Source organism: Gracilinanus agilis, chromosome 3, assembly GCF_016433145.1.
Source record: "Gracilinanus agilis isolate LMUSP501 chromosome 3, AgileGrace, whole genome shotgun sequence".
Classification (NCBI taxonomy): domain Eukaryota; kingdom Metazoa; phylum Chordata; class Mammalia; order Didelphimorphia; family Didelphidae; genus Gracilinanus; species Gracilinanus agilis.
This window is the reverse complement of record NC_058132.1, coordinates 116,152,743-116,177,812: the sequence shown is the minus strand read 5'-3', so window position 1 is coordinate 116,177,812 and position 25,070 is coordinate 116,152,743. Positions and strand designations below refer to the sequence as shown.

Sequence of the window (25,070 nt, the reverse complement as noted above, 5' to 3'; positions counted from 1 at the left end):
TCTCCTCTCCTTTCCTTTCCTTTCCTTTCCTTTCCTTTCCTTTCCTTTCCTTTCCTTTCCTTTCCTTTCCATCTTAGAATCAATACTGAGTATTGGTTCCAAGGCAGATAAGTGGTAAGAGCTAGGCAATTGGGGTTCGGTGACTTGCCCTGAGTCATAGCTAGGAAGTAGTCTGAGCTCAAATTTGAACTCAGGACCAGCTGTCTCCAGGTTTGGCTCTCTACCTACTGAACCACCTAGTTGCCCCCTCTTTCTTTATATATATATATATATCCTTTTGTATTCTAATTATTTTTTATTAGTCATAAATTTTGATTTACTACAATATTCTGTGCCAGTTAAGAGTTGTCCATGTTTGAATATTCCTCAAAATGCTATCTTGAAATTGAGATAAATTTCCAAATGTTCTTAGATAATAATAGATGTTTTGAGACTCTTAAAAAGGAAGACAATCAATAAATGATTTAACTGAATTCTCACAGAAAAGAGTTAACTCTAACCACTTTATGATAAAATGTAGCACCTTAAAAATTTTTTTTATTGATATCTCTTGTGTTTTTTGCATGACTGTTATTTTCTGATAAAAGTTCCCTTGCCTCTCTTCTCCCAATCATTCCTGAACCTCTTAAAGAAAAGTTATTGATACCTTCTATATGACCATCATTCCTGGTATATATATTCTTTTGCTTCTCTTCCATCTCCCATTACTGAACCTTCCTCTTAAAGAAAATAGTTAAGTAAAAACAACCAGTTTAGAGATTACATTTGGGAGTATATTCAGTGTTCTGCTCCTACCTGGCAGGATAAAGAAAGGTATGTTTCTTTACCTATTCTTTGGAATCAAGAGTGCTAATTACAATTACTCAGAATTTGGCTTCCATTTAGTATTCTTTTCATTTAAATTATTACAACCACTGTAGGTACTGTTCTTCTGATCTTTCTCCACTGCATGAATTCATACAAATCTTCCCATGGTTCATTGAGTTCTTCATAGTCATCACTTCTTATGGCACACTAATATTCTGTTATGTGCCAATACCAGTTTGTTGAGATATGTCCCAAAGAGTGGACATCCATTTTGCTTTCAAGCATTTTCTGAAAGATGCTCAGCTTTTACATGCTATCCCATGTGCTGGCTGTCATGCAACTTCCTTCAGAGAGCCTGCTGCAGCTTGTACTGTAAAGACTGCAATAGAAATCTGCTTCTTGACTTCTGCCCAGGCCTTTGAAGGATCTTCTTTGTTTTCAATATCAAAGAGAGCATCGTAAATTCCTGGGAATGCCTCTCCAGCATATTTATTATGGCTACTTGGAGCAAAGATGATGTGCCTGTTGGTACAATACAATTTTATGAATATCTGTTCAAGAAACATTTATAAACTCTCATTTGGAAATGAATACTGACTATACTGCTCACTAATCTTTAGTAAGGAAGAGAGAGAGATTTCAGTTATTTTAGAAAATGATTGTATTGCGTTATCATGCTAGGAAACTGTAAGCTTTGAGGTATAAATTTAAGAAGATTGGACTCTTAAGGTATTTATAAAGTTCCTTACAAACTCTTTAGTCTATGAAGTGATTTTTAAGTAGCATATCATGATAGATACAACATAAGATAAAATTAGAGCTAGAAGGGATATCATAGACCATCGAGTCCAAATCTTTCATTTTACAGATGAGGAAAATGAGGCTGATAGATACTAAGTGACTTGCCCAGGTGTCTGAATCAGGATTTGAACTCAGGTATTGCTGATTCTAACCCTAGAGCTCTATTCGCTGCTCTATCTTACAGAACATAGTTTTGAATTCTAGTTCTTCTTCTGGCTCCTTGTGTTACTCTTACCTCTTTGCATCTGTTTCTTCATATAAAAAACTAAAAAGTTTGGACTAATTGATCCCTAATGTCCCCTATTTCTCTAAATCCTAGGAAGCAGTGGTGGTGAGTTATCAGGCTAAACCACTCATTCATAGATCCTAAGGAAATCCTCTTTGTGACAACTTGTACATAGATGAGAGCTGGGCAGGCTAAAGATTGCAATTTATGGCCTGAGATAATTTTTCTCTTTTTTCATACTATGTAATATGCATATAATATATATGTGTGTGTGCATGTGTCTAGTGAATGTGCCTATATATGCATGCATATATAATATATCTATATATATATAGAGAGAGAGACTAACTCTATCTCTATATATCTCTATCTTGACTTGTTTGTACATAGCTAATGGCATCTCATCTCCCACATTAGATTGTGAGCTCCTAGAGAACAAGGACTATTTATTTTGTTTTGTTTTGTTTTTTCCTTTCTTTGTATCTCTAGCACTGGGCACAGTGAGGATAGATAATCTCTCTAACCCCCTCACATTTATCTTCTTTATTGTTTTTTCTCTATTGTATATATTTGTAAATAAATTTCTGATTCAAGATATAATAAATATTGGTGATCACATAATTTCATATAATCATTGTCCAACCATTAAATTTAACCTTTATACATATATATAAAAAGTTGCACAAGTTTACCTATAGAATGGGCTTCCAGGTAATCCAAGAGGATCAATAAAAGCTCTTTCCAAAAACATTAGTTGATCATTGATAATTCTCACTGACACAGGGCTAAAAAAGTTAGGGAAATAGATTTTAGGATATTTGAAAATGGACATTTTAAGATAGATGGTTACACATTCACAATAAAAGCAAAGAAAATAACTTCCCCAAATATAACTCTTCTTCCTCTCATGTCTTGTTATGGTATAGATAACTCATTACCTAAAAGCCAAGGTCAGTAGAACTCAGGTAAAATATATTAGAGCTCTGAGGACAAGCACAGAAACAGACATTTCATCTGTCCTCTGAGGACTGCTGCAGCTGTCTGGAAAGATTCATCAGTTAGTCCAGCAATTCATGAAGACTTTATATAAAAGACCAGGAAAAAAAGATTCCTAAACTTAAAGAACAAGATCATAGTGTTTGAACAGGAAGAAATTCTGGATATCAACTCCAATTCCTTCATTTTACAGAGGAGGAAATTGAGGTTGAGATGGGTTTAATGATGTGGAGTTAGGAAGCTTTAACATAATTGGAAATCACCATATAAATATAGTCCAATGCTTCATTGGTAGCTTATTAATGTCCTAACTTTGCTACCTAAATTTGCTATCTTCTTTGGATCAACTGTTTCCACACTGAGCAAATGCAAATCCATCTTCTATGGCACAATGAAAGAATGTTGGATTTGAAGTTAGAAGGTCTAGGTTCAAATATTGGTTCTGTCATCCTTAGTCATGTGATATAACTTCTGTTGGCCTCAGTTTCCTTATCTATAAAATGATAGAAGGAAAAGAGGAGCCAGCTCGGTGTGGGAGGAGACATTAAATATGGTGGTGGTAATTGGCCAAAAGAAGAAGGAAGTTAGAATCTGTAGTTAGGAATCAAGAGTTAAGAGATAGAAAAGACTTTGAAGGTCATGCAGTTCATGCCCTTATTTTACAAATGATGAACATGAGATCTAGTAAAGTCATATCATGAATATTTACTGTAATGAAAGAATAGTAAGTTAAGCCCCTTTGTAAGTGAGCTGCTGGGGGACAGGGAACTATTTCATTTTTGTCTTTGTGTTCCCAGGACAGGTAGGCATAGATAATAAGCTTTTTAATGGTTTGCTAAATATGCACTGATTTTCAAAGGCTGTTTTAGCACTGATAACATAAATGGGCTAGCCAGAGTACTCCACTGGTACTCTCTTGATGTTGGGAGAGAGGAAAGTCTTTACCACTTTACCACTGGGGGCGTGGGGTGGAAATTACCTGTTGCAAACTTTTAGAAGAACAAGGACAATGGTCACAAGGGATGTGGAAGGCAAGGATACAGTGATTTTGAGAACTAGCTCTTTAAACTTTCAGTGCGAGCATTTACATCTTAAAAATTGGCAAATGCTATGAATCATGACTTGGATTCCTGTTTGTTTGCCTAGACCTTAAAAAAACGATGTGGAAAATTGTTAATAATACAGATTAAAATACAAGTGGATTCTGTGGACATTTTTTCCTCTTCTGTAGAGCCAGTATTAAACATTTACCAACATCATCTTTGTATGATAGCATTGCAATCTATATTGTTGGAGAGACCTTCTGAATTGATGAGATCAAAAATTCATTTGAATATCTATGTGATATAAGTCGGTACTCCTGCTTATTTGCTTTGTGTCCTTGATGTTGAGAATTCTCTTATGCAAACTCCTATTAGTATTCATTGTATAATGCAGATTCACAATTTTCTTTAATATGTATTCCTAGTTTCTTAGAGTTCTGAGAAACCAAGAGACCTGCAACTCAAAGCTGATCTGATTTTATTAAGTAAAGCCAACTGTTTACCCAGCAAACCAGACTCCTATTTAACTGAACTTAGGATACATTTACATCCTACTCACATAATGACTAATTCATAGAATGTGTTCATATTCTACTTACTTGTTTGTGTCTAAGTTTTGCAGTCTTGTGCTGAAGTTAGTAGTCGTTTCAGTAAAATTCTTCACTGCTGAGAAAAGTGGTTCTGGAATAAAGATCATTATCTAATTAGTTAAAGTCTAATTATCCAGAAGGTGAGTGTTGTATAGAAAGAATCACTAAGTATAGTCTCTATCTTCCAGAAGTTTATATATTATAGTAAAAATCCCTAAATGAAAAGTAGGATACATTTCTATTAATAAATATAATGAATAAGGGACTAATACAAAGAAGGCGAACCTTTTAGAGATAGGGTGCCGGACCTCACCCCCACTCCACATGCCCAGAATGAGTGTTGTGCCATGCCTCTTCCCTCAACCAAGTGTCAGACATGCCCTGCCCACCCTCCCTTGCCCTACGCAAAGGTGGGAGGAAGCACTCTTATTGGCCTGCTGGGTGGAAGGGCAGGTAATTCAAGGAATGTCCTCAGTGAGTGTTAAGAGGGGGAGGGTAGCGGAGTGGCTCAAGCACTCTGCTCCCCTCCAGCTCTGTCACCTGTGAGTCTCCCACCTTACCTACTGTATGCTCCCATTGGGCTGCTGGGGAGAGAGGCAGAGCATGTGAAAAAATGTCATTAGGCACAATGGAGATGGGGAGGGGAGTAGCTCTGGCTCAGTACTTCTGCCTTTCTAGTAGCAAACTCGGGGGGGGGGGGAAGGGTCCTTTTATGCCCACAGAGAATGTTCTTCATGCCATCTTTGGTTCACCATCACTGGACTAGACCATAAGAAACACTATAATGAAATGCTGTAAGCATAGTGCTTCTGAATCAGTCTTTACACGACAAATGCTGTGCTAATGGTCCCCCTGCAGTGCTAGCTCTAAGATCCTAAGATGAGAGGATCCTACCCAAATTCCAGAAGAAAGTCTCTTAGCCATTTCACATACCAAAGGATACGTTGTACTCTTGCAGCTTTTCTGAATGTTTCTGAGCCAGCTCATAAATGCTATTAACATATTTTTGTAAAACTTTGGCATAGTCTTGACAGTCCAAAGGGAGAATGATGGAGTTGGCCAGTTCAAAAATGATGCCTCCTCGGACCTGAGCTACTGTGAGGTGATTCTTAAAAGTGGGGTCATAAAATTTTTCTACTATTTCATAAGTTTCATAGACACTGTGATATACTGGATAGCTGCTGTATCTGTCAGTTTTCTATAAATGCAAAAACAAAACACAATTCTCATTGCCTTTGAAATACAATACATAATAAATATATGAAGCTGAAAAGCAGAATAAATTCATCATTAATGTCTATAGAAATTTTTTGACCAGTTGCTGAAAAATCCTCCTCACTTCTGTCTCTTTTAAACTTTTATTTTCTTAAGTTTCATTTCAAGTCCTCCCTCAAGCAAGCTATCTTTGCTTATCCCTCTCCCTCTGCTGCCCCTCCCTCCCACTTCTGGTCATTGCTTTCTCCATACCCAGCTAAAATGACCACTTGAATGTAGGCTCTTTGAAGGCTAGGACTGTTTCACTTTTGTCTTCGTAGCTACAATGCTGCACACAGAGCAGAAGCTTAATAAATTCTTGTTGAATTGAAATTGAATTAAACATAACAACAGCGTTGAAAAAACGTAATAATGATCTGAAACCAAAAGATTAATGCAACATCTAAGCCAGCATTTCTCTCACAATAGAGAACTATCAGAATAAACATGACTAATGAAATAAATGGGAGGGCAGCTGGGTAGCTCAGTGGAGTGAGAGTCAGGCCTAGAGACAGGAGGTCCTAGGTTCAAACCCGGCCTCAGCCACTTCCCAGCTGTGTGGCCCTGGGCAAGTCACTTGACCCCCATTGCCCACCCTTACCACTCTTCCACCTAGGAGCCAATACACAGAAGTTAAGGGTTTAAAAATGTAAAAAAAAAAAAAAAGAAATGGTATTTATAATATTCATACATTTTCATTGAAGTAACTATAATATGACTAGCCTGATTATGGACTAACAGGAGGCCATGAAGAATAACTGGGCTTTGTTTCTGCAAAGGGCAAGTAGTTCTAAATTTATATAGTGTAAAAAAACACAAATATCAATCCTTAAAATTTCATTAACCTGTTATTAATGGAAAACACTGGACAAGCAATTGGGAGAATTGAGTTCTAGAAGTGTTTTTTCCTTTAATTAGCTATGTAATCTTAGAGAAATGCCAATTTCTTTGGGCCTCAGTTTCCTCAGTTTAAATTAAAGTATCCCAGATGTCTTCCTCCTTTAAGATTTTTATGCCTGGGAAAACTATTATATTACTGCTAATGAGTCACACTTGAAATAAATGTTAATGATGACAATAATAGACATAGCTATTTATGTAGTCCTCTAAAATAGACTTATTTCATTGAATCTCACAATACTCCAATAAAGTTTACATCACAGGAATTATTATCACTTTGTTAAAGCTAAAGAAACAGACAAAGATCACACAGATTTTAAGTGTCAGAAGAAAGGATTTGAATCTATATATCATGATTCCACATCCAGCACTTAACAATTGCACTGTTACCTCTGTGCTACTACTGTGCTGTCACTACCTGCCACATGTGGTGGGATGTGGGATCCCAGGGAAATCTTGGAGACCTCCTAAGCCCTAAAAGGATATGTGATAAATAGCCTGGCCCTGACCTCAGGGATGGGGTTTGGCCAGAGAACTGTCCCTGGTGCAATGTGAACACTGAGGTTTATGAAAAGAACAAAACATGACTTGCATATTCCATTATGACCGCCCCCCTCTCTACTCCCAGGATGTGTATTCCTCACACGGATATGTGATAACTTATCCCCTCATGGATACACCTACTGACAAGACATTGCCTACTCCCCAGACATCAAGACTCCTCAAAATCCCTTTGATTCCCTCTTTTCTGTGTACCCCTTGCTTATCACGTAGTCTCCTTTGTCCACAAATTATATAAGCTCTTCTCTCTCCCACTTTGGGGAAGCAATCCCCATCTTGCCTCCCAGCCATGTAACCTTTTCTCCTAATAAATTTCTGTATTTTTTTTTAACCCTTAATTTTTGGTGTATTGTCTTATAGGTGGAAGAGTGGTAAGGGTGGGCAATGGGGGTCAAGTGACTTGCCCAGGGTCACACAGCTGGGAAGTGGCTGAGGCCGGGTTTGAACCTAGGACCTCCTGTCTCTAGGCCTGACTCTCAATCCACTGAGCTACCCAGCTGCCCTAAATTTCTGTATTTTTTAAGATTTATTCTGAATCCATAATTCCTTAAGTGAACCAGGCTACTTGAACCAAGCTAGATTTCCTCCCACAATACACATGATTCCCCCCCCCCACCCCAGAATCATAGATTCTCAAAATTATAAAAGGCCTTCAAGATAACTGAATAGCCCATACTAGAGAAAATATCCTCTGTGATATTTCCAGGAATGGGTCATCCAACATACTTTTGCAAGATAGTGTTTTCTTGTTTTTTTTTTCAGATATGTGATGGTTATAAGTAAAATGGTTAAAATGATTAAATAGAGAAGAGCATACATGGTTTTTATGATTTCACTGAAATATTAATAACATATCACAAAATACATCTTCCCATTTTGGCTTTGTTTTTTAGTGGCTCTCTTCCTGAGTAATAATCTAGTATAACACCTAGGCATGACAGTGGTGCCCCTTAAAGTTCTGACCAACTAGATATTCAATCTGACAAATATGTATTAAGCATTTACTGTGGGCAAGATATTTCCTAGACTTAGGAGATATAACATGAAAATGAAAACAGTTCTTGCCTTCAAAAAGCTTACATTCTACCATTTTTAGAACAGGTTATGAACATAAGTGCTAGATAAGAAAATATTTAAATGGGTTTCAATGTATTTTACTCTCAAAAAAACATTCTAAATGAATATTTTGTGAGGTGTCAGATCAAAATAACAATCTACAGCAGGGGTCGGCAACCTTTGTGGCCGTGAGAGCCATAAACGCCACATTTTTTAAAATGTAATTTCTTCAGAGCCATACAGTGCTCACAGTGTGCGCTCCTATAACAGCACCTGAGAAAAAAAATTGACTTTATGGCTCCTGCAGAAAGAGCCATACATTGCCGACCCCTGGTCTAGAGCAAAGAGTAGCAGAAGCAATCTAAATAAAAGATTTAGCACCTACAGTTTGCCTACTACAGCAGCCTTCAAACATTACTATCAACCCACGATGGCCTTGTTCTTCCCACACTTTTCTAATCCTATATAGCCACAGCTGTTTGGAATGATCATGCTTGGTGGAAACTGCAGGTAGGCAATCAAAAGTGATTGGTAGATTCAAACTTACCCAGTTTTTAGTGTAACGAGCTCGGCCTGAAGGAATACCAAGTCTGTGAAAAAAGACTTCAAAGTCATTGCCAGATCCCAGTTTGTTAATCCTTGAAAATATAAAAGGAAAAACATTAAAAGGCATTTTAAACAGTTTTAAGAATTGTGAATGTGCTATAGAACAATGGGGAAATTTTAGTCCTTCAAGTTATAACAACTTCCTTTATTATTAAAAACTGCTTTTCAATAATTGTTTTAAAGTCTTAGAAACATAATTTTTAAAAATCTGTTGAGTGGGCTAAACAGGATATCTGTTTTTATCAGGATGCTGTAAAATGTTTTGGTGTAACAAAAGACAAGATTCCTTATGTAGACTATTGAGGCAATACAGGGCAATGAAAAAATGCTGAATTTGGATTCAAGGAACTGAGTTTGAATACCACCCTCACTTACTACTTGTGGATACTGGTTTAGTTATTTATGCTTTCCAATTCAATGATACTACCTCCCCACAAACAAAGAGATGACCTATATGGTTTCATATATTTGATCTATATAACTTGGAATGTATTTTTATACTTGCTGAATTAACACTTCTGTCACTTCTATTTGCAGCAAATATGATTCTATTAGCATTGGCTTCCTGAAAAAAGAGACAAGACAATTATCTACATAATTTAGGGCAAAAGTCTTTCTATTAATTGTCTTAAATTACTTTAACTATTGTTCAGCATTATTCTATTTCACTTTTCATGTTTCTTAACAAACTTACTATTTTCCCCAAATTATGAATGAGAAAACTGAGGTCAGAAAGGTTAAATTAAAGACCTAACAAGTCTTGGATTTGAACTCAACACCATGTCAACATGAAATCTGGATGCCTCAGTTTACCACTGCCCTTTTGAGACCCCCCCCCCCCAGTACCAGACACTCCTGTTTTGCATATAATGAAATGTTAAGTTTTTTTGTTTGCTTCTGAGACTTCTCTGCTGGTTGAAAGTTTTCCTCTCATAAAGCCCAGTTTCTTAGTTTGACCTTTGCCTTTGATTTGTTACAACTGACCATTCCCTAATACCATAGCTATTGACTGCAAAGAGGTTTACACACCTGTTTGTGGATAGTCTCTGTAGGTTTCCCAAAAGGGTATAAAAAAAACCTTAGTTCAGTTTCCTTTTGGAGTTGGTACTTAGCATAGTGCTTTTTCCTAGGGATACAGTTTCCAGAGCCCTAAAGCCTTTGGCTTTGTGTGGTGGCCAGAATAACGAACTTTTTCCTGATTAAAGAGTGGGTTTTCTGACTTCTTGGTAGTTCTGTGTTATTTTCTAAAGTTATCAACTACTTCTCTGTCCACTACAACATCCAGTAACATAGACACAGAGAAGCAGTAGATATTTTGGTAACAGGAAGTACTTGTTCCTTTTATGATCAATAGGAGAACTAAATTTGGAATTGGGAGACCTGAGTTTTATCTTTGCTCTCTCATTGAATAGCTGTGAAATCTTAGGCAAGACATGCCAACTCCCTTGGCCTCAGTTTCCTCAGCTGTAAAATGAAGGGAGTTGGACTAGATAACTTCCATCTCAAAAATCCTGTGATATTTCTGTGAAAGCTATTCATTTTCTTTTCTTTTTTAAATTGGAGGATAACACTTCATTCACAAACACAGGCCCCAGTATATGTAGGACATGGGAGAGGGTGCTAGTTCCTCTAGGTAACACAAACCCTTGCCCTCTTCCTCCCTTAAGCTAGAAGAAACTCAATGAGAAGAAAGGGAAAGACCCAGGTAGGCAGGGCTAGGGGACTTGGGCATATCATAGCTGCTTAATTAGGAATTAAAGAATTCCCTTAGGAATATTGTAGGAGGTTTCTGGAGATAGTATGATGCTTTTGACACACTCTCTTCCTGTGACAGATGAGACAACTTCTCCCAAAGTTCTCCCCATTCGGTGGAGAGGAATTTCTCTCACTGCTCCTGCTGTCTGGGCAGTGGGTCTCCTGCTCCTTCCTCCATCCCTTCCTAGGTATAAACCCCCTACCCCTGTTTCTCTGCACTTGGTTCTTCTTACACTTGGGGTATGGTCAGTTCTCATGTTGCTCCAGAAACTTCTTTTTAGCTTTAAGCCTCCTCAGCTGCAGTCCTTGCAGTAGTAGGGTTTCTCCCAGGTGTGCACCCATAGGTGCTTGGCCCGCGCTGAGCTCAAGGTGAACCTTATTCCACACTCGGGGCAGGAGTAGGGCTGCTCACTCTGAGGATATGGCTTTGCCTTGCTAAGCAGGAGCTGCCCCAAAGCCATGCCTGGGATCTCCTTGACTTCCACTGGAATCTTCAACTTTATTACTTCATATTTCTCGTTACTCTCTTCTTCGCCCTTCACCAGCAGCACCATCTCTGCTTTCATCTTTCTATCTCTATCTCTCTCCCTTCTTCCTCCTCTCTCAGGGTGGCTAGCCCTGGGCCACCTGCCCACTCCTGCTATTACCTTCAAGTGCTTGGGAGGGCATAGCAGCAGCCGCCGCCTAGAATCTCCAATCTATTCATTTTCAATTCAATGTTAGCATGTAATATTTTTTCCAATCATACAGAGAAATAATAAAGTCTTCTATTGACAGAGTAGGTATTTAATTAAAGCTTATTGACTAATTTTTTTTTAAATCTATTTGAAAAATCCCTTACTTTCTGCTTTGGAATCAATACTGTCTATTGGTTCCAAGGCAGAAGAGCGGTGAGGACTAGGCAATGGGAGGTTAAGTGACTTGCCAGGGTCACACAGCCAGGAAGTCTGAGGCCAAATTTGAATTCAGGACCTCTTGTCTCTAAGCCTGGGTCTCAATCCACTGAGCCACCTAGCTGCCTATCTGCTTTGCTTTTCTAAGTGTGGAATGCCAGACCAACTTTCATGTTGTGGATTTTCACTGTTGAGAGTCTAACAATCCAGTACTTTATGCAATTAATTCAGTGTTATCTGCTGCTAAGAGTATTTGGAGAACCACACCTTCAATAATTAGTCTTTTTGTTTGGACATTTTCCAGGACATCTTCTAAGGAGACAACTGAATACTGTAGATGAGCATATTATTTCCCTGTTTTATCCTTCCTTTACTTCTCAATACATATGATCATTAAGCTAAGTTATCAACATAGTCATATCTGTGATAGCCTTATTTAATTTTAATGCATACATGAGATTTCACAGATCTCTTCCCTCTTCCATCCATTTGTTATCTTCCAGTTTTTATTGACAAATGCTTTTAAGATCTTTACTCTCAACATCAGGATACCTGAAGGCTTGTTTTCTCCTTGTGTGCACTTTGACACTTTGGGAGATGAACTGACACTTAATCTTTGATGTATTTTCCTCTATAAAAATAAAACAAAAAAACAACAACTTGCATTTTAAATCTGTGTTACCCCTAGCTGCTGTATCTTTCCATTTGGCAAGAGGATTGTTTGTAGTTTCAAGTAGTCCTTGGGCTCTTTGGCTTTCTTGTTGTGCTATCTGCTTTTCACTAGTTGTAGGTCTCTAAGAAATGATGATAGTTAATGTCTTGGTTTCTCCCATTTCTGATTTTTCAGAGTGAAGAATTCATTTAAACAGGTTAGGCAGAAGCTGCTAAAATTTTAAAGTGACTTCTTTTTATTTTTGTTTTTGGCTTGGTATTTATTATGCCTTTACTTGAACCCCTTATATTCTAACTGTAAAGAGCTGATTCTGAATTGCCTTCTATGCCTGTAATTACTTAGTCTATATTTGTTAAAATTTAGTTAATTTTAATTTTTGATGGTGTCATTTAATGGTCACTAAATCCAGGATTTTCAAATCTCCTCTTCCTAAAGTTCTCATCATATAGAAATAATTGGGTTTCTAAGTCTACCATGGTGAGTGGTTAGATAAAATTAAACTAGAGTTCTAGGAGCTGACAACCTCCAGTTCTCATACTTAATTTGTTTGTTAGGATTATTCCAGATTCATTGTTGTTAAGGCTGCTTGACTCCTCAACAGGAGAAGTCAGTTTCCTCTTGTTCTCATATTCATGGGCTCATGCCCCCAATCATGCTACTACACAGAAAGTTGTTACTTAATTTGCTCCTTAATTATAGAAATCATTGTTCACTTGAAGCCCAAGGGGTTCTCCCTTGGAAAAGGTACCCCAAACATGTGTTATTGAATTCTCCTCAGGGGGTATGCAAAAATGTATGTATTATAATCAAAATGTATGTATTGTAACCTATAATGTAAAGTTTAAATTCTTTTGAGAGTAATTTCAGAATAAGAAACTTGTCACCTCCCCAGAATCCTGACAAGGAACCTGTTTGGAGAAGGCACCATGAAGATGCCTGAGGAACCTACACTGCATCAAGAAGATCCAAATGAACTTTGGGGTGCAGTTGATTGAACTATGGGGAGTCGAATGCATTTATTTTGAATATACACTCTTATGCCGAAGGGGACTGCCCCCTAATTGGCTTTTTGTCAATGTGCCTAGCAATCATTGGATTTTGTCCTCTTTTCTTTTATCCCCAAATTTCTGTAATTTATAAGTTAGTTATGTTTACAAGAGCCTTTGGGGAGACCAGTCTCCCTCTGCTCTCAGGGGGGAATGTGATATTGAAATTTTGAGGTCTCTGATCTAAACTTCCTGTGAAAGTTCAGGGGTCTTTGAAACTACATTTCCCATGAGCTCACTGGCTTCCTGTCTTGCGTAATGACATAGACAGTTATATAATGACATAGAAGGATAAAAAGTGAGTGGCTTGATTGGCACATCCTCTTTTTGGTAACTTGGAGCTAATCCAGAATGGGGAAAGGAGGTAACAGGGCACGACTTTTAAACTGATTCTTTTAGCATGGCACGTGGCTTCATTTTTCTAATGGCTACCAATAAATCTTTAAAAACCATAATATTTTTAAATCTATCCTTCTATATCCATTTTGTTTTTTACAAGTACAAGATGAATCAGGTATATAATCAGATTTATAGAGTAAGATGCAGAAACTAAACACTATTCCATAAAGAATAGCATCATGATTAGAAAAGAAGCCAGTAACAAACAGTAGATTCGAGAATTACTGAGATAGTTTCTTTGTAAGGCTACTCATTATCCATTGTACATTTCCCCTCTCCAAGCATTATCCAAACAACATCAATCACACTATTTCCATTGATCTCTTTTCTCTATGGCCTTTTGGACTGTTTTCTTCTGTTGCTGTTGCAACTGATTTGGTAGTTGCTATGCTGCTACCCTGCTACCTGCGTCCATGGTATAGGCAGCACTAGCTGCCTTTCAAGATGTCACAAAGTCCTCTGCAAAGGGAAAGAAGATGAAAGAGGATCTCTCTTTTCCATATAATCCTTCAATCCAAGAACCATGGTTTTCAAGCTTCAAAGCTGGCAAGAAGAGGAAACTCGAGGAGCAGGGATTATCCCTGTTTACTACATCCAGAGTTCTAGCTCAGCAGTCATTTAAAAAACTTTTCAAAACCACATTTGGAATCCCTGAACTATCATGGTCAGCAGGAAGCAGTCAAAAGACACCTATGTATGCCTGTGTGAATTTAATTAAATTGTACTCCCTTATTTCATCTAAAAACCCATTTTTGGCCAGTATCAGCCTCAACTTTTGACTGGGTATACATACCTACTATGGAAGGATGTCAGAAGTCTCATGGGCCCCTGGCTCTTGGAAGAGGCTGGCCTAAAGTCCCCTGTGACTCCTGACATCCTGAAGACTGGGCTCTGACCTGGTCTGAAGTTAAAGTCTGTTCAACCAAAGAGATGCAGGAGTGAAGTTACTAGTTTTATGAGAAAGAGGATGGAGGAAACTCTTGATCTTTTTTGGGGAGAGAAGGGACTAGAGACTCTTGCCAGTGTGGCAACTTTTGGCTGTCAAAACTGAGGGAGCATGGAAAACTTGGATTAATTAGGTGTGGCCAGGTGATCAAGTGATTCTCTCTCTCTCTCTCTCTCTCTCTCTGTCTCTGTCTCTGTCTCTCTCTCTGTCTCTGTCTCTCTCTCTCTCTCTGTCTCTCTCTCATAACTAATTACAAATTGATAAACAGTTCCCAGAGAATTTTACTCAAAATAATGCCCTGAAAGAGGGGTGGGGGAAAGCTCCTCTATCATGAATGCCTGGGGGCACTATAATTTGGCACTACCAGGATAATCTACTTTTGGCTCCTTACTTTCCTGTTCCTCATATTTTTCAGCAGTTTTTACTCTTCTCTTTTGTATTCAGTCTCTGATGGAAACTGAAGCCATTAAATATATCAAAGATATACAGTTGAATTCGTTTGAATGCTTGATATTTATGAACAATAAATGACTTAATTTAAATACCCAGATGTGATTTGGAGTATGTTCTGCTGATCCCCTTTCTATTTATTTTTTAGAGGGTGCAAGAGAAAGCAATTTGAACAATATTAGCCATTAAAAAAAGGATAGCAAACGATAACAAAAATAGTGATAATAATAGCTAGCATTTATGCAGTCCCTACTAAGTGCCAGGTGGCTGAGAACTTTACAAATATCTAACTTGATCTTCACAACAACCTGGGAGGTAAGTGCTATTATTATCATCTTCGTCTTACAGATGAGGAAACAGAGGCAAACAGATTTTGTGTGATTTGCCCAAGGTTACCCAGTTAGTAAGAATCTGAGATCAGATTTCAAATCAAGTCTCCTTGACCTTAGTTCCCCCACTGCTCTATTCCCCATGGTACCTCACCTCCTAATCAACATATAAACTTGTTTCAAGAGGCTGAAGTTTTTATGTACTTTATATTTTCTCTGTGTTACTTGTTGAGAACCTCAGTTGAATATAAGCTCTCATTTTTTACCTTTGTATCTTTAGCACCTAGGACAGTGCCTCACACTAGATACTTGATAAATGTTTATTGAATGAAATCAAGTTATTTATTCATTTACCTGGGTAGGCCACTGAATTCTGTTGAAGGATTTTTTTGCTTCCAGCTCTCATATAATGATTTGTCTTCAAAACCCTCATCAGGACTTTGAAGCTAAAAAAAAAAGCATTAGAAATTTGCCCAATTCAAAATAAGTTACAGTGCTTATGCTGATACAGTGTTTCAGAGTTTCCAGAGCATTTTTACAAAGATTATCTCTCGTCACACCAACTCTGAGAGCAAGGTATTATTTCATAGATGAAGAGAGGCTCATAAAAGTAAAAAGACCAGCAGAAATTTACAAAATGGCAGAGTCAAAACCTGAATTCAAGACTTGAACTGTAAACTGATCAGAATCATTTTCATAGTAATGAGAAATTCTCAAAGACTTGTTATGGTTAAAATTGAGAGATTGGCTGTGGATTTTATTATTTTATTAATCAGAAAGGAAAGGATGCACCTCCAATTTGCTGACTTAGGTCTAAAACCTCCTTACTGAAGTCAGTGCCTTCTGCATCTGATCTGTCTCCCTCCTGAAAGCCAACAACCCCTCCTCCTTCCTTGTGCAGCCTTTTAAGTTCAACAAGCTTCTTCTTCCATTGCCCACTGACATTCAGACTAACATCAGGGTGCTGGAGACATTTAGGATAATGCCATAGCCTAGCCTACACTGAGGACAGCCATTTAGGTCATAGTCAGGGGACAACAGGCCATGGTGGATGCTGGGAAGGTGGATGGAGCTACTTTTCTTCACATAGTCTCTCCTTCTTATTCACTGGGGAGACTTGACATGTTAATCTCCTGGAAAATCCAAGTGAGAAGATTTAATATGCTGGTGGCCCAAAGAATCAGAGAAGAGGATTGTGTGAAGGGAATTACTGAGGGGTCTTTGATCACAAGGATAGAATTGTAATTGTAACTCTGGCACCCCTGTTGACAGCAGGAAAAGCCAGCAATTGAATTCAGGGACAAGGAGGCAGGCAGCAGGCTGGGCAGCCTCCTGGGTGTCCCAGGCAAAGGAGAAAGAACGACAGTTGATTCATGAGGTGTGAGGTATGAGTCAGTGGGCAGAGAGAAAGTTTGATAAACTTGGCTAAATTTCAGTCTCTCAAATTTCCCTGTTGGTGCTGACTTGGGGGTTCCCCACACGGTTGCTTTCAAGCTAAATGAAGAATCTAGATTAGGGTAAATCTTCCATAAAAGTTATCTACTTCCTCTCTCTTTTTCATCCTTCTCCCCTACTCCTTTCTGATGAAATAAAACCATTAAGTCTATGACCAGATTTATATTTAATTCTAATAGACTGAAAATACTTCAGGGGCCAAAGAAACAAATTTCTAATGGTGGAATTTTGAGTACTGTGTGAAAGTAACATAAAATTATAACTCATAGGAGTGAGTGACAGAGCAGTTTCTGACTTCTGGAATGGGCCAAAGAAAGTCCTCATTTGTGATGGCATGCCTGGAAGTCAGAACACATGACTCAGACTGTCCAATCAAAAGGTGAGCTGGTATAACATCACCGGCAAGATTTAAGAGCCAAGACAAGTGGGAACTAGGGCTCTCTGCCATTTCTTGGCATGAGAAAGGAGCTTTCTCACTGGTGAGCCCTTCTGGTGCTTATCTATGTAAATCATCTCTGGCATTTGGGCCAGCTGGACCACATGGGATTAGGAATCCAGGAACTAAGACTTGTGAGCTTGATTAGAGACATTGGGTAGTTAGGCTGGTAATATCTTCTTTCTCTATTTCTTTCTCCTTACTAATAAATGCATATAAATTTAGTACAAAGTCTCCAAGATTAATTTTTATTTATTACAACACCATGACAGGTAATGGTCCCAAAACTTTTGGGCAGAAGAGACTTGATTGGATTTCCTGAAATAACACTATATTTTTGTTGATTTTGCCCACCTAAACAGAATGGCCACTCTAAAAATCAATCTCTACAATGGTTCAAAGGAAGGAGAGTGGTAAAATCTAGGTGTTGGGACTAAATGACTTGCACAAGGTCATAATAGCTAGGAAGTGTCGGAGACTTTCTGTCTCTAGGCTTTGCTCTCAATCCACTGAGCCATCTCACTGCTTCCACTCTACCTACTTGTAAGGCTAACCCTCCTTTTGTTTATCACTGGCAGCTTTATTTAGCAGTGGTTCCCAAACTTTTTTGGCCTACAGCCCCCTTTCCAGAAAAAATACTACTTAGTCCCCTGGAAATTAATTTTTAAAAAATTTTAATAGCAATTAATAGGAAAGATGAATGCACCTGTGGCCATCACTGTACCCCTGGATCGCTGCAGCACCCACCAGGGGGTGGTAGCGCCCACTTTGGGAATCACTGGTTTATGGTAAGAATGGGAGACAGTCCTAAAAAGGCCACTTAATTTACTTTGGAGTTTTGATTATTCCTAAGGGATGGTGGTTATAGGAACTTCAGGTTGTGCTTAGATGACAAAATTTCTGAGATGAAAAGGGCCTTAAGGATCATACTAGTTAGAACTGGAAGGGACAAGAGATTCTTCCAATGCTCTGATTTTATAGTTAAGAAAGCAAAAATTCTGGAAGGCCAGTAAGTCAGTAAACAAATATTTATTAAGCACTTTATTATGTACCAGGCATTGTGTGGTGATTTGTTAAAGGTTATACAAAGGGAGTAAGCAGCAGGGTTGACATTATACCTGGGTCATTTGACTTAATTCTATTTTTTTTTTCATTTTCAAGAAAAACAACCTTATTCCTGATTGCTTGTATATGAACTACCTTTTCGGGCTTAAATTCTGAGCTAAAGTGAACATTTTTAGGTCATCTGGCTTTCTATATTTCTGTTCGGTTTTAAGCAAGAACAAACTTATAAAGAACATGGAACCCAGATAATGATTTAACCAATTAACAGTTAAATAAGTCAGAAACCTACGAAAGCAAAGAGAATGAATAGAAAACATCTAAAAAACAATCTAATAAAATTATCTCCTAGAAAGAATCTATGAAGCAATCAGAGAAAATAAGATAAGATTCTCTCATAGTAGCAGCAGCACAACTTAAATACCCTCTGAGGCAGCAGAAAGAACTGTTAGCTAAGTGCTTCATCCAACTTGATGATGAAAGCCCAAAATTAGAAGTTATATATTCCTTCTATGCTTTAGGGCAAATGATAAGTTCTACAAGTAAACAAATTAATTAAGCACCCCCCCTCAACTGTACTTAGGCTCTGATTTCCTCCTATGTCTGAAGGGGAAAAAACAGTAACCACTTTCAGAGTCCTGTCTATCTAGGTGTTATTAGTCAGTGTTACTAACTTCTCAGGCTGATCTTTTATCTCATCATTCTGTTATTGGCGTGGACTTTCAATCTTGTCTTTCAACTGATTCCTGATGTAACTGACTCATCAACTGGGTAATTTTGGGTTCTGATGAAGGACTTCACAAAGAGCATAAACTGGAGTGGGGAGGAAGAAGGAGGGTCCTTTTCCTTGGAATCCTGGCTGAGGAGTTATGCAACCTGACTCACAAATATGGCCAGCTGGAGGAGGGAGGTGGTGAAGAGATCAGCTGGTCCTATATGGCTGGTGAGCTTTCCTTCTCTGGCCTTCTTTTTATTATTTAATAAATAATTGCATATTAAGAAATGGTCTCCAGAGAATTTTAATCATAATAGTCTATCTTCATAAACTTTATGGGCCAGGCCAACCTAAGACATAGAATAACAGCTTATCAGTTAGGGGTTTAAAATGAACCTCATAATGCATTTCAGTGTAATCAGTCAACATGTCTCTAGAATAATGTAGTACTTAGTTGTACAAATGATGACAATTTAAAGGAACATGAGCAGAGTTTCCAAAAAAATATTGCATGGGGCAGCTGGGTAGCTCAGTGGATTGAGAGCCAGGCCTAGAGACAGGAGGTTCTAGGTTCAAATATGGCCTCAGATACTTCCCAGCTGTGTGACCCTGGACAAGTCACTTGACCCCCATTGCCTACCCTTACTACTCTTCTGCCTTGGAGCCAATACACAGTACTGACTCTAAGACAGAAGGTAAGGGTTAAAAAAAATATTGCAAATTCAGCATAAGTCCTAGAAAATGAGACAAATTATCTTCTAAACAGAGATCATCTCAAATTTGTTTATGGAAAAGGCATTTGGCACACCTCCCTCCCTTATCATGAACATGGAATGGGGACTAATATTGCATAAACTGAGACTTGGTTGATATAGTTCTTAGTATTGCTGAATGTTTCCCTTTTCATCACTTTTTATTCTTTGTTATAAAGGATATCCTCCTGAGAATGGAAAGGGATGATATATATTCAGAAATTGAAGGTTATTTTAAAAAGATGCAATGAAAAGAAGGAAAGAAGACAAGAAGGAGGAAAAAATGATGCTGGGGAAACACTAATTTGGAAGAGAATGCTTTACTCTTAAACTGATATTTACTTGTGAAAAACAAAATAATTAAATAATAGTACAATAGGTTGGGGAGTAATATGTGAAAAATTGATGAGAAAGAGAATCCCTGACCCCTGTCTCATTTGAAGAGACCCCAGATGATAGAATTAATCAGTATTTAACCAAAAGAAGTGATTGATCTGGGACAATGATTAAAAGAATTATAGCAAGATTAATTTAATTCTAATAATTATATTTCACAAGGAAAAATGTAAAACTCTGCAGTAAATCTAGTTACTTCTTTTTACTGTAACTCTGTATCATCCATATTAGACATATATGGATGGGTGGGGCATCTTGGAACTTTGCTGACCAGTTGACTATGGGTCATGACCATATAAGGCACATCCAGAAGAGTAAAGGTACCTTGAACCTCTCATTATAAAGGTATGACCTAGCATATCATCTTTTTTTTTTTTTAAACCATTAACTTCTGTGTATTGGCTCCTTGGTGGAAGAGTGGTAAGGGTGGGCAATGGGGGGGGGGGTGTCAAATGACTTGCCCAGGGTCACACAGCTGGGAAGTGTCTGAGGCCATCTAGCATATCATCTTGAAGGCCATCCCAACTAACCAACCAAGACTCAATCAGAAGTTGAGATACCTCTTCAAGAAGACAGCACCCAATCATTGTTAGAAAATGCATCTCCTGCCCATCATCTCTAATTGAATCACCCACCCATTGAAACCTAGGATTGGTGGCCAACTATTGGGATGGGATCTTGAATTTTAGAGTATAAAAGTGAGAGAAAACTCTCGTTCAATTGTCTTAGATTGGGAGGAAAACCTAATTACCCAGCTTTGCTGAGAGACACTGGTTTCTCTCAATAACCTGTTATTGGCTTGGAGATTTGCCTCTGTTTTATTTCAGATCGACTGAAAAATACTTGTCACATTTAATTGATACATAGTATATTATGAATTGTACCAAAGTCTTCTTGCAACCAAAACAACTCACAATGAATTAATATGCCATATTCCAGGACTGAAATACTGTATAATGTGATGGTAATATATTCAGTAGAATATTGTTTTTTTTTAAATAACTGCTTATAATCCATTTTCTAAATGAAAGTCAATATTTCAATTCCCTGAAAATGCTATAACTCTTCATAGCTTATAATAGCAATGACCTAAAGAGATACAATTATTTTTTCATCATTTTGTGCTGGAGATGAAGAAATTCAGAGAAATAGTGGCTCTTTGCTGTAATGTTGAGAATTCTCTAAAAAACACTTTACCCAGCATTCACTAGAATCCAGGGTGGTGCTAGACCCTCATTAGCCTACTTCTGCTTGTTTAAAAAAGAAAGTTTTTTTTAGCCATGCTAGGAAACTAATATTAAGTATTGCACAAATTTTAAGTTTAATAATAAATTTATTTTACATTATCACTCAAAATGCTTGAATTTCAGTTCAGATCAGATCAGCCTGATGAAATAGCAATAAAAAACTTAAAACTATTTGCATATTTGACATAGATGATCTCCTGGATTTCATGATCTCCAGAAACTCATTATTCTGCAAGATGAAATCAATTTGAAACTTGGACCTCCTCCCCTCTGTCTTTTCTTTTTTTTGTAGATTTTTTCCCCTGATTTTAGAGGAAGGGATTAAACATCCAGGAACTCCTCCCAGATCATCTGTCTGAGGAGGGCACGGAGGGAATTCACCTATCATTTCCCAACTATCTGAAATAATAGATTTCATAATTTCTAGTCACTCATTAATCTGCAAAATGAACTGATATGATTAAAATTCTCTGGTGACTGTGACTTTGCTTATAATTATTTATTAAATAATTAGAAAGCATGCCAGAGAAAGAAAAATTACCAGCCACATGTAGCCAGCTTAGCTGCTATTTGTGCCAGCCCTCAGACCTTGCTTCCTGTTCAATCTATGATTCCAAGGGAAAAAAGATTTGCTTTCCCCTCCACTGATTTATGCTCTTCCTCATGACCCTTTCCCAAACCTCTTTGATTGGAGGACTACAATCTAGTCCAGATAAGAGATGAGTCTCCAGGATGCCAGGAGTCAACTTCACCACCATATGACATTCAGAATGGCCACACAGTGCCTATCCAATCTTCTCAACCTGGCTCTGCCTAGCTCATTAATTGCTTGACCACTCAAGAGGCTTGTTTACAGGTAAACAAAAAGAACTTGTCTCCATCCTGTTTCTAAAGAGGTGAGAAACAAGTCTGTAGCTTTAGTCTTAAAATCAAACTTTTTTCTCTTTTAAAATCCAAAGGTTGGCTTGGGCTCCCAAAAGGGGTACAGATTAATACTAGCTTTCCACAGAATTCATCTGTAATTCATACCTGCTCAGATAATTTCCCACCCAGTTAAAGAACTTCATCATGCCCTCACTCTGGTTACACCTCCACCCTTTATTTTTCAGCTTTTTATGTCTTGTTTTTCTTCATTAGATTATGAGCTTCTTAAGGGCAGGGACTATGTTAAATTTTTGTTTATATGTCAAACTCTTAGTATACTGCTTGACATAAAGTAGGCACTTAATAAATGTTTATAGGCTCTGACACTAGTACAGTCATGTTTAGGGTGTCATCCCAGATTTTTTTTATGAACATGCATACATACATATACATGTGTATCTATATAATGAAAAGTAGAAGTATAATAGAAGGAAGAACTGGACACCGATTCAGGAGAGTTCTGAATTCAAATTGTTTCTCTAACAATTACTAGCTCCACTGACCATCCACAAATCAGTTAACTTCTCTGAATCTCAATTTCTTGATTTGTAAAATGAGTACAGTAATAGTTGTAGTATTTACCCTCAAAAAACTGTATAATGTTATATTTACGTACATAAAGTGTTTTGTAACTCTTAAAAAATGCTATTGTATAACACATATAAAACCCAATGGAATTGCTTGTTGGCTAAGGAAGGGGTGTTGGGAGGAGGGGAGTGAAGTTGATTCATGCAACCATGGAAAAATACCCCAAATCAACCACTAATTAAGTGTAAAAAAGAAAAAGAAAAAATAACAAATTCAAATAAATAGCTATGTGGCTACAGTTCTACTGTGGAAAAAAAATGCTATTGTAGGGCAGTTAGGTGGCTCAGTGGATATATCACCAGACTTAGAGATGGGAGGTTCTGGGTTCAAATCTGCCTTCAGATATTTCCTAGCTGTGTGACTTTGGTCAAATCATTTGGTCAAATCCCAATGGCTTAGCCCTTATCACTCTCCTTACTTGGAAGGAATACTTAGAATCAATTCTAAGACAGAAGGTAGGGTTTATTAAAAAAAAAAGTACTATATGTAATTTGTACAATTCAGTCCAAACTAAAATTAAAGGAATGGAAGATTGCTTGATTCAAGAGCCATGAGCCTCAAATGGAACTTTATCTTCAGTGAAACCTGAGATTCAGGAGACAATATACATACAAAAAAAAAAAAAGATGTTCTTGTTCAAGAGGGAAATTGGGAAAGTAAGGGACCTACCTTAAGGTAAAATAATTCTGTGAGGGAACCTGGAAGTGGAAATGCTAACCTAACCTATGCTATGGTCTCCTTTTGTTCCCTAAACCTGAGGTAATCAGACTTTATTATTATTTCTTTTTTCCAAGATTGTTTTTCTGAATTGCTCCAAGTCTCCAGGGGCTTATATTAGTTTTCATCTACAATAAATTTGGAATCTTAATGTGATAACATGTTTTGAGACAATGGTTAAAACTGGCTACATATGGTAATGTGGTATCTTAATAGCAAATAGGTTAACTAAAACACTATTTCAGGGTATGTAGGTGCAAATAGGGGAGGTTTTTTAAAAAAATTACCTCTTTTGTTAGACTGTAGACCAGTTTGTACATTAGTGGTGTACAATCAATTCTCAAAGTGTAGTTTCCTAAAACACGAGAAAAGAAATATACAATATCTCACAACAAAGCACAAATAAGAAAATTTGTCTCTCCTTTTCCAATACATAAACACTAGAGACTCTAAAAGCAGAGATTAATGCCAAGATCAGCATATTTTGAAATAATTCTTTCTGACAACTTCTAATCCTTACCATTTAAGAGGCAGACTAATAAAAAGACAGGAGGTATTTTCCTAAGTAGAAAGTAATCTTTTTTGAGAGCAAGGAATTTTTTGTCTTTTGTTGTTATTTCTATTCCCAGTACCCAGCACAGTGTTTTTTTTATTTTTTATTTTAAACCCTTAACTTCTGTGTATTGACTTATAGGTGGAAGAGTGGTAAGGGTAGGCAATGGGGGTCAAGTGACTTGCCCAGGGTCACACTGCTGGGAAGTATCTGGGACCAGATTTGAACCTAGGACCTCCTGTCTCTAGGCCTGGCTCTCAATCCACTGAGCTACCCAGCTGCCCCTCCCAGCACAGTTTTTAATCTTGGTAAATACTGCTGAAACACTAGATTGGATAGAAAAGATTAGTACTTGTGCAGAAAATCTGTGCCCAGCTGAACTAATGAAGCTCATGCAAAACCATAGTCAAGTCTTCTCTGTTTAGGTTTAATCTCAGTATTTTTTTTAAAATAAAAAGTCTTCCTTTCTGTCTTAGAACTGATACTAAATATCATTTCCAAGGTAAAAGAGTGGTAAGGGCTAGGCAATCAGTTAAGTGACTCATCCAGAGTCACACAGGTAGGACGCGTTTGAAGTCAGATTTGAACTGGGACATCCCATTACCATGGCTGACTCTCTATCCAATGAATCACCTAGTTGTCCCTAATATCAACAGATACCTCTATTATCCCTGTAGACTCTAATATAAATTTCAGAGATAAATGTCCTAAAAGAATAGCCACTGGAATCCTTACTTCAGGGCTGCTTTCTGCACATATTTAGCTGAATTGCTATTGAATGGAATTAAAAAAAAACCTACAGAATTATAAATAATTAAATCTCTTTCTTTAAAATATTTTTAAAAATCATTTATTTATTTTTTAAACCCTTACCTTCTGTCTTAGAACCAATAC

The 25,070-nt window shown here is 37.5% G+C and overlaps 1 protein-coding gene across 1 annotated transcript in view; it reads right to left on the bottom strand.

Moving 5' to 3' along the window:
* Positions 1 to 227: 227 nt before the first annotated feature.
* The window catches only part of FOLH1B (folate hydrolase 1B), an 85,635-nt gene continuing 60,792 nt past the window's right edge, over positions 228 to 25,070 (bottom strand). The window contains exons 13-19 of the mRNA XM_044668217.1: positions 23,911 to 23,978; positions 15,686 to 15,777; positions 8,782 to 8,872; positions 5,397 to 5,661; positions 4,473 to 4,554; positions 2,527 to 2,619; positions 228 to 1,329 (exon numbers count right to left, since the gene is read on the bottom strand). Of these exons, the coding sequence (XP_044524152.1) occupies positions 1,140 to 1,329; positions 2,527 to 2,619; positions 4,473 to 4,554; positions 5,397 to 5,661; positions 8,782 to 8,872; positions 15,686 to 15,777; positions 23,911 to 23,978 (881 nt within the window). The 3' untranslated portion in view covers positions 228 to 1,139. The remainder of the gene's footprint in view (positions 1,330 to 2,526; positions 2,620 to 4,472; positions 4,555 to 5,396; positions 5,662 to 8,781; positions 8,873 to 15,685; positions 15,778 to 23,910; positions 23,979 to 25,070) is intronic.